Source organism: Vicugna pacos, chromosome 20 (assembly GCF_048564905.1).
Source record: "Vicugna pacos chromosome 20, VicPac4, whole genome shotgun sequence".
Classification (NCBI taxonomy): Eukaryota; Metazoa; Chordata; class Mammalia; order Artiodactyla; family Camelidae; genus Vicugna; species Vicugna pacos.
In genome coordinates this window covers 21,642,690-21,652,620 of record NC_133006.1, presented here as the reverse complement: position 1 = coordinate 21,652,620, position 9,931 = coordinate 21,642,690, and the positions used below count along the sequence as shown (strand labels likewise).

General features: G+C 58.1%; 1 protein-coding gene across 2 annotated transcripts; it reads left to right on the top strand.

Moving 5' to 3' along the window:
* Positions 1 to 804: 804 nt before the first annotated feature.
* On the top strand, positions 805 to 9,927 carry HMGA1 (high mobility group AT-hook 1). Of its 2 annotated transcripts, none has more exons than XM_072945228.1 (6): positions 805 to 946; positions 1,191 to 1,307; positions 4,518 to 4,696; positions 6,463 to 6,546; positions 7,188 to 7,238; positions 8,616 to 9,927. In XM_072945228.1, the coding sequence occupies exons 3-6, from the start codon at positions 4,562 to 4,564 to the stop codon at positions 8,667 to 8,669; spliced, it is 324 nt and encodes a 107-aa protein (XP_072801329.1). In that variant the 5' UTR covers positions 805 to 946; positions 1,191 to 1,307; positions 4,518 to 4,561; the 3' UTR covers positions 8,670 to 9,927. The 2 variants fall into 2 exon arrangements, with proteins under 2 accessions (XP_072801329.1, XP_072801330.1); XM_072945229.1 differs by having other exon boundaries at positions 806 to 946; positions 4,518 to 4,663.
* The last annotated feature ends 4 nt before the right edge of the window (positions 9,928 to 9,931 follow it).

The following is a 9,931-nucleotide window of genomic DNA, read 5'->3' as shown; positions in this document are numbered from 1 at the left end:
GCCCTCAAAGTGCTTCCAGGCGACCACCAGCTCACGCTTTAATATTTTTAAAACAAAGTCATAGCGGAAGGGACCAAGGTACCAAGTGGAGCCGCTTGTCGCCAAAACACCATCCGGGTCACCTAAAGGAATGAATCCTCCCACAGGTTTACCTGCAAAGGAGCCAATCGTTTGTCTCGCTTGAAGGCTGCACCTTGATTATGGCCCCCTGGGGCCCATTAGTAAATTTAAACTATGGATTTCACAAGTTTCACGTTTGAATTTCACAAGACCTGTATTTCACCAGTCAGCCACACGCGGGTTGGCACTGAAACGCACATGCTGACACCTGTCCGCCCAGGGAAAGTCTACGAGCGGCGTATCAGGGAGAAGGGGGCGGCTGGTAGGCCTCGGAATTCTCCAACCCGCGCGTTTCTTTCCACCCCTGCCGCCCGCGCGGACCACCGCAGGCACCAACGCCCGCCCACATCCACGCGCTCTGCGGGCGCCAGGCCCACACACCCGGAAGGCCCCTAGAGGTGACTCCCGGGGACCCCAGTTCCACGCAGTAAGGACGCCCTCCTCCCGCGCAAGGGTCCTTGGTACTCTCTCTGTACACCTCCCCAGGTCTCCCGGCCCGGGACAGTACGGAGTGGGCCGGGGCCTCGGGTTGCCAGCTCAGGCCTCCCGCGCGCCCGCCCCCGGACACCCGGCACCATACACCCCTCCCGCAGCCAGCACCCACCCGCGCCGCGGCGGCGGCGGCGGCTGGCGGGCGGCCGCCCTTTTAAATCCCCGGGCTCATTTGCATGGCCCCGCCCCCCTCAGTGACACGGCTGGCGCGGGCGGGCCCGTCCCCCCTGCCCCTGGGTCGCTCTTTTTAAGCTCCCCTGAGCCGGGGCTGCGCTCCTCTAATTGGGACTCCGAGTCCGGGCTATTTCTGGCCCTGGCGCGGCTCCAAGAAGGCGTGAGTTCGCGGCCCCTCCGGTGGCTTCTTTTTTTTTATATCTATCATTTAATTAAATTATTTATTTATTGAGGCCGCGCACGGGCCGTGCCTAGCTTCCTGCCCCTCGCCATCCTTCGGGGGAGGGGGAATATTTTTGTCCCCCCCGCCTGGATGTGACATATAAATACCCCGCGGGGGCCTGGGCGGCGAGCACGCGGCGGCGGCGGTCTCTGAGCGCCTCTGCTCTCTCTCCCGGTTTCAGATCCGCATTTGCTACCAGCGGCGGCGGCGGCGGCGGAGCCAGGCCGGTCCTCAGCGCCCAGCACCGTCGCTCCCGGCAGCCCGGAGCGCGCACCGCAGGCCGGCGGCCGAGCTCGCGGTGAGTCGTCCCCGGGGCCCGCGGCGGCGGCGGCGGAGGGGGGCGCCCGCGCCCCCGCTGCACGCCGCCTCTACTGCAAGCCGCCCGGGGCTGCAGCGCGCGCCTCCGGCTTTATTCCCAGGCCGGGGCTGCGCGAGCCGCCGGCGGGGGAGGGCCGCGAGTCGCGGGGGCGGGCGGCGGGGCCCGGCGGCGCGGGGAGGGCGCCCGCACCCCTTCCCCCGCGCCGCGGGCGTCCTGCGGGGGGCGGGAACCCAGGAAAGGCGCGCGGTGGGGGAGGGGGCGCGCGGCTGCAACGAGCGCGAGTTGTGCACCCGGCGGAGCCCGGTGCACCTCGCGCTGCCGCCGATCCCGCCCGAGCCCGGGCCCGGGGTGGTGGGGGGCGGGGAGAGGAACAGGCTGCGGCGCAGCGGGAGAGTGGGGGACCGGGCGCCCCCCGCAGCCTGGGGAAGTTCTAGAAGTGAGGGGGATGGGCAGGAACCCCGCAATTCGGCCTTACTCCAGCTCGGCCTCTTCTGGCGCCCCCCCCGCAGAAGAGGCCGAATCGCGGGCCTGGGTTTGGGGCTTCACCCGGACCCCACCTCTGGCCCGGCCCGCGCCTCTTCAGCCCCCAGGGCCCGGCCTGCCCTCCGCCCCCACAAACTGGTTTCTCTGCTTTGCTGGGCTCTGTTGGAACTAGTCCCTTTGACTCCCCGTTAAATTTTTTTTTCTGGGGTTTTATTTTGCGGGGAGGGCGCGGAGGGAGGTGGCTTTCTTCCTTTACCCCGCGCGCGCCAGGTTTCCTGCCCCAAGGCGGGCTTGGGTGCCCCCTCTGGCAGGAAGTGGGGCCGGGTGCACCCGCGTGGCGGTGCATGCGGTCGGGGTGCACCGGTTTCCCGCGCCTGCAAGAGCGGCCTTCGCCCCTCCCCCCGTGCGCTCTAGTCCCTAGTCCACCGGCCAGACACAGACACTTGCAGAGTCACCCTGGACCCAGGTTTGGAACTGGGGCCACAGGCACTTAACTAGCCCCTGAGGCGGGTCAGGAAAGTGGCGGGCTAGAAAGATCGCCAGGAACCCACTCCATCCTGCCTGCCCACTTGCTCTGTGACCTTGGGCACTCATCAGGCCTCTCCGGGTTACCTTTTTTAGGGGGGAAACAAGTTAGTCCCATGATGATTTCCTAGGGTCATTCCTGCAGATTGCCTCAGCATTTGTGGAGCGCACATTGCGTGCACAATGTGTGGAGGAGACAAGCTTGAGACCCAAAAAGGCATACTACAAACTGAGGGATTGCGGTTGGGCCCTGAACGTGGCTTCGCCAAGCCAAGCTTCTCTGATGTTCAGAAACAGGTGGAAGAGACAAGCATTTGTTGGTCTCACCAGACAGGGAGGGCCTAAAGGCCTTCATTCAGTTCATGGACGCCTGGATGTGGGGTGGGGGTGAGTGTATTAAAGGGTCCCCAGCAGCAGGAGGTCGGAGGAAGCACCAGATGATGCAAGAGCTTGCAGGGACACCCACCAGGATCCCCCAGGCAGGCCTAGGCTCTCCAGATTACTGACTGGCTTCGCCCAACTGGAACCCCCTCTCTGAGGGGGCCTCCAGCAGACCTCATGTGAGGTCAGCACTCATTTAGCTGATTAATTTTGATGTTTAGTTTTGAAGGGGGACCTGTGGTAATATAAGATCCTAATCACTGCCTGTAATTACAGAGCAGGCCAAGCCACTAATGATGGAGCAGGATAAATCACCAACCACCTTGTTTAAAAGGGTCTTCAAGTCTGAAATATTAGAAAATGGAATAATTACCAGACAAAGTCTTGCTGTCTGGAGCATTTCGATACTTGAAGATCAGGATTTTGGGCCCTCTAAAAGTCACAAGTTTGCAAAAACGATTTTTCCTCTCATGGGATTAAAATTGGAAATTGTCTGAAGCTGAAAAGGGGAAAGTAATTTTCAAATGTTCCCGTTCTCATTTTGATTGGAGTGAAGATTTCCGTTGTTAAAGTATTTTAAAATATTAGCTGGTTTGATCGTTACAGCAGTCTGCAGAGGTAGTTAAGGTAGGTGCATTATCATTACCCTCATTTTACAGGTTGAGGGGCTTTCAAGTGGAGCCATAGGCCTCCCAGGACACGTCTTAATCTGTAACTTAGGAATAATAATTGAGAGGACAGGGATGGGGATGTGAGAGGACCCTCACTGTCCTTTCTTAGCCTCTGGAAGAGACTCCCAAATACAGGTTGCAGGTGCTCCTTGCAGAGGGAGGTTTTAGGTGAACTCTGAATTAGTAAGACTGATTAAGCCCAAACAGGCCTCTAAGAAGAGGGAAGATGCTAGAAAAGGACCAAGGAGCTTTTAGGATCAGCTGTGTTAGGGCTTCAGGGGGCCAGGTAGCATCTGTCAGAAGGGTCCCTCTCAGTTGAAGGAATCCCTGCCCCTCCTGTAAGGAGGCATCAGGGAGAAAGATCTCATCTGACTCCAGGGGGGTGGGTTGGGGGCTATGGGAAAGAGGAGACTCACCTTTCAGGTTTGGGGTTTTCTTCCCCCACCCCACCTCACCATTGCAGTTCTATCCATCTTCCCCCTTCTTCCTAAATTGTCCTCATCTTCTGAAAACTCAAAGCTTCACCCAGGGAGAGAGTAGCAGAGAGACTGGTGGGGAAGGCACCAACCCTGACCATGTGATTGGTGTGGCATGTGAATGTTGGCCCTTAAAGAGTGTTTGGTCCTGAGGCTTGGGCCTTGGCATGTGGGCAGCACGGTGGATGAGGTGGGCCAGGGATTGATGGCCGTGGCTGCCAGATGCCCAGGGCTCATTCTCTGCTTACCTTTCCTCCCTTGTTCCCTGTGAGCTATCCAGGCTTGGCTTTCTCCTAAAAAGAAAGGGCAGTTTGGTGGAGGGAGAGGCCCTAGGGGTGTGAGGACCCCCACCCTGCCCACATCTTTGCCAGGGTGGCCTCAACCACAGCCACATCTGGACTGGCTGAGCTCTTGGTCCCCAGCCCTGTGGGGGTTGCAGGACAACAAAGAGCCCTTCTGAACAGGAGATAAGGAGCTGATTAGGGCCAACGGCCCAGCCCCGCCCTGTGGCTGCCTGCTGGGGCTGAGCAGACTCCCATGAGCTAGGCAGAGTGGGAATCCTGGGTGCCCCGGGGAGCAGGCAGGACTGGTGAGGGGGTAGGAAGTGGCTAAAGCCAGATGTTTTGTTTAAAACAACTTTTCCGGCCCTCCAGCATCCTAGCCGTCACTCCTCCACCTGCTCTGCAGACGAGGGAAGATGAGTGAGTCGAGCTCGAAGTCCAGCCAGCCCTTGGCTTCCAAGCAGGAAAAGGACGCCACTGAGAAGCGAGGGCGGGGCAGGCCGCGCAAGCAGCCTCCGGTGAGTCCCGGGACGGCGCTGGTAGGGAGTCAGGTGGGTGTCCAAACCTTTGCCTCAGTTTACCTCTTTGGGCTAGGGAGGTGCCAGGCATCTTGGAAGGCCAAAACCAGACTGGCAGGGTGCAGAATCATTCCTATCCATACACCTGCGCACTCTGGACATGCCATCTCTAGTCTGATCCTCTTGAGACCCAGGAGAGAAGTTGGGGCTGAGGGAGCTCGGAGCTCGTGCCAGAAAGTCCAAGCCAGAAGTGACCCTGTGGTCACACAGGTCAGTGTTTACACTGTGGTAAACCACCCACCCTTTATTTCCAGTCTATCATGAGCCAGCACATTTATAAGATGTACTAAAGATGGGTTATGGAAATGTGAAGATACATGTACATATAAGCCCAGGGTTTTTAGTCGTTATATTGCACATGATATATATTGCATATGATATTACTCTGTTAATTTACTATGAAGGTGTCTTGATACTTATTGTTGATTGGCCCTGGATTAGGCTTTGGCCCAGCTCTGTAAAAGGGAATTGAAGTCCAAGAAGTTGAAAATGTTGGGGGAGTTGGTGGCAGAGTGACACAGAACCCAGGGTATGCCCTGCTAAGGTCCCGTGAAGTTAAAAGGCCAGCCTGGCACCGTGCCCCCCACCTCCTCTGCGAGCTTGGCCAGTTAGGCTGTGAGGACCACCTGTTATGTGGTGGAGATCTTGGTTTCTTGGTTTCTCTCCCAGAGGGGCAGCTGTCCCCAAGTGAGGGGCAGCTGCACGTGAATGTAGCCCAGTTACTTCCCTTTCAGCTGGGAGAGAAAGGAATTGAGGTCAATCCCCTTGCCCTTTACATGTCAGGCAGGTTGTTAAACACCAAGCCCCGGGCATCCCCCTCTAGAGTGGAGAGGTCTAGAGGTCTCTCCTGACTCTTCGGGAGCCAGGAGGAGTCTGATGGGTGGTGGAACTCAGCTGCCTCTTTCAGAGCCCACGGTATAATGCGTGGGAACCCATCCTCTTAGTCTGGTTCCCTTTGCCTCCCCCTGCCGCCTGTTAGCTGCGGTCAGTGGGGGGTGTCAGAGGAGTGTTGAGTTACTGGACCATGAACAGCCCATGGGTAGCTGCCTTGGGAAACCATAGCTGATGTGCATTTACTGCCCAGCTTCTATGCATTATGTAGCAGCTTTTTATTCCGTCTTGGGCTTACTAAAATTTCAGCGGTGCCAACAACAGGGATCTCTGGGTTCCAAGGTCTGGGCATAACTGCTACCTGGGAGGCAGCTGGGAGGGAGTCCAGTTTGCAAGTAGAGGCTGGACGCTCTCTCTAGGGGAATGGGGAAGCCTTTCCTATCTTCTAAGGGGGTGGACAATGATCACAGCCCAGTGCTGACACCTATACATTCTTCATTGAATTTTTGTGGCACTTTGCCAGCTAAGTCTTTAAACCGTTTACAGATGAGGGAAACTGAGGCTCAAGCGTGAAGTGTCTTGTCCAAGATCTTAGACTATAGAGCTAGTCAGTGGCAGGGCTGGGGTATGGGCAGAGCTGCATAACGGTGTCTTTCTGTCCCCATGACACCCTTCCCAGGAGTCTTCCTGCCTCTTGTCATTTTGCTGTCACAGGGAAGCAAGGGGAGAGGCTTTGCAAAAGATGTTCAAACTGAGAATTTAAGTCCCGAGGGCCACCTGTGGATTCTGGAGTTGGGGGTTGGCCTGTAGACCTAAGTTTGCTGGGGTAGGGCAGAGGGCTCTGTCTTCTGAAAGGAGTGGGTCAGGGTGACACCTGTGTTCCTGACCTGTCCCATCTGTCTTCGCAGAAGGAGCCCAGTGAAGTGCCAACACCTAAGAGACCTCGGGGCCGACCAAAGGGGAGCAAAAACAAGGGTGCTGCCAAGACCCGGGTGAGGCTTGAGAGGGTTAGGGTTAAGAGGAAGGAGGGCCCTCTCCCCACGACAGCAGCTGTGGGAGGTTTGGGAAGGAGCTGGCTTGTCCTATTCTCTGCACTCCCTTTCTCTGGCATGTGGGTGGCCATGGGTCTTTGCTAATTGGCCAGGGGTGAGGACTGAAGGTCTGTCTGTAGCCTTGGTCCTCCCTAGGACAACTGGAAAGCAAGTCAAATGTCCTGCAGCTTTGGGAAGAGGGAAGGGGCAGCTCCACCCTGGGCTGAGAATGTTACCTTCTCTCCCAGAGGCCCCCTGCATCCTGAGGGAGTGTGGATAAGCAGGGAAGGCCAGATTTACGGTGGCATCAGCCTTTCAGAGAACTTGTTTTGTTTTTTATTTTATTTTTTTCTAAGACACGACTCATATCCTCTGAGTCATGGGTGGAGGAGGGAGTGGGGGGCGTGTGTGTATGTTGGGGTGGGGGGGCAGTGTGGCCGGCCAGTCATCACCAGCTGGGGTGAGAGTCCTGGGCTGCCCTGAGCAGAGGTAGGGGGACCTGCCCCTCCCTACTCTCCCTCGCCGTCCAGGGTACCGGTCATTGGGTGAGCCCTGTCAGGGACATTTTTGACTTAGATATTTTATTTTCTCTGACCATCCAGAAAACTACCACAACTCCAGGGAGGAAACCAAGGGGCAGACCCAAAAAACTGGTAGGTGAAGAGGCTGGCAGCTTGGGTCTTGTGGGGAGGCTGTTAAGGGGTGATGCCCCATCTGTGTGCCCACCACAGAAAGATGGCTCTCCCTGACCTGCAGGGCCAGGAATGATGGGACTTCATGTTTTACTCAGGCCCAGAGAGGGGAAGGGATTTGCCCAAGGCCCAGGCACCTGGCCCCCAGCCCAGGGCTTTTAAAGGGCTATGTCCATGAGAAGTGAGGGGTCCCAGGTACAAAGCAAACCAGACCCCTTCCCTGCCCTACCTGGGGGCGGTCCCTTCGTCTGCTTCTGAAACGGACTCAGAACTTCTAGGGAGAACTTGGAAGTCATCTAGTCCCCTCCCCACCACACACCCCCAACCCCCATTATAGAAATGCGGAAAGGAAGCCACAGAGAGAAGGGGTGAGGTTTGGCTTGATTCTTGGGAGAGAAGAAGCAGAGGAGCTCACCGTGGGGGTGGGGTCAGTGTTGGGTGGGAGTTGAGGTGTGATGCCTCATGGAGGTACTTCCTCACAGGAAGGCATCGTGTTTCTGGGCCCCCAAATAGCCGGTAGTGGAAGTGGGCAGGCTGAGGGAGACTGCCTCTAGGGGGAACACTGCAGTGAGGGCCACCCCAGCCTTCCTCTGCCTGGCCCTTTCCGACCCCCAACCTGTTCCTGCGCTCCCTGAGGCCTTCATTCCTCGAGCTGAGCCACCAGAGGGTGAGGGGGGCTAAGGGGTGCTGGCGGGGCCCCAGGAGTGAGTAACAGGAAACAAGTTGTTTTGGAGTTTGTGCCTGGCACGGGGGCCCCCGTGTGGTGTCCCGACATTCCCACCCAGTGAGTGAGCCCCGGCGGCACACACTTCCCCTTCCTCCCCGCCCTGGCCTGGGGTCAGCCCGCGGCCGTGGCCACTCTGCAGCCCTGGTCCACAGCCCAGCAGCTGCCCCTGTAGGCTAAGGCCACCTGGTTCCCCTTCACCCGCCAGGGGGGGCTCATGCACCCTCCAGCCACCCCTTCCCACCCCATTTCCTCTCCCTGGCCACCTCTTCTCCCCTCCGTGAGAGCCAGTCACTTCCTCACTTCCTCGAGCTCAGTGCTGTCCTGAGCTCTGCCAGGTCCCCCCTGCCATGGGCCTGGGGGCCAAGAGGGCCTGGCTCTATGTGAGAGCAGCATGTGTGTGGTTTTTTTTTCCTCCCTTTAAATTCTTCCTTTTTTATGAATGAAACTGGGCCTTGGAGGTTGCTGAGTCACCCACACACTCAGCCCTGACTCATCCCCCTTCTGGAGAGCCAGGGAGTGCAGGGAGGGGTGGGGGCAAGCTTGGCTTCTGGGGGTGGAGGAGGAGGGGGGCAGGCCTGGCATTCCTGCTGATGGCCCTGCCCACCTCACAGGAGAAGGAGGAAGAAGAGGGCATCTCGCAGGAGTCCTCAGAGGAGGAGCAGTGACCGCGCCGCTGTGCCGCCTGCTCCCTCACCGAGGAGCAGTTTCCTTCTGGGACTGGACAGCTCCGCTCCGCTCCCACTGCCCCCACCCTTCCCCAGGCCCACGCATCACCGCCACCCACCTGCACCCTCACCACCACACTACACCGCACACCAGCCGCTGCAGGGCCCCTAGGGCCCGAGTGGGAAGCAGTTTTCCTTTGATTTCAATTCCCAGCGACCCCTCTCATCCACACGCCACACCTGCCCCCTGGACAAAGCTGACTTCTCACGTCACTGCTCCCTGCGCTGCTGATCCCCACTCCCTCAGCGGTGGGGACATTGCTGGCTGGGCTCTTGGTCTAGGGGTCCCTTCTGGTCCCTGACTCTTCCCTCTGGCTTCCCATTAAGGGGCCTGGGAGGGCTCCCCTGGCCTTAAAAGGAGCCCAAGCCCCATCCCCTTTTGACATGGCCCACTCCCACTGTACTAACAGCAGCAGGTGTGGCTCACACCCATTTTTCTTCCCCACCTTGCCTAGTCCCTGCACTAGGTTGGGCAGCCCCCTTGGGGGCACAGGAAGGAAGGCAGGAGGGGTCTAAGCCCCCTACTCGCCCTAAGCAGGTTCTAGTCCACCTTGCCCTCACCCTGGAGTCTACTGCAGTGATGGAGATGCAGAACCACCTTTATCCAGGGGAGGCCCAGGGGCCTGGGTTTCCTGTAACAGCCACTCGAGGTGGGCTGGAGCCACTCCTCATCCCCATCTGCTTCCACTCTTGGCCTCAGTTTCCCCTTCCCTTACATGGGGCACTAATAACAAGGAGCTAGCCTTGCCCACTCCCACCCTTCTGCTCCTCCCCACCCCCCAAGGTTCTGGTTTCATCTTTCCTCTGGTCACAAACTACCTCTGGACAGTTGTGTTGTTTTTTGTTCAATGTTTCATTCTTAGACATCCGTCATTGCTGCTGCTACCAGCGCCAAATGTTCATCCTCATTGCCTCCTGTTCTGCCCACATTCCCCTCCTCCAAGATGCTCTTAGAGGAAGGGGCCTGGGGCAAAGCAGGCTGGGTTACCGACTACCCCAGTCCCAGGGAAGGTGGGGCCCTGCCCCTAGGATGCTGCAGCAGAGTAAGGAGGGGGGCCTGTTTTGACCGGCAGGTGTAGGGGCCACCTTCTCCCCCTGTTCTGTCAGGGAGGAGGTAGCCATTATTTGTCCCAGCCTGGGGCCCCCTTCTGGTTTCCTATTTGCAGTTACTTGAATAAAAAAAATATCCTTTTCTGGACTGA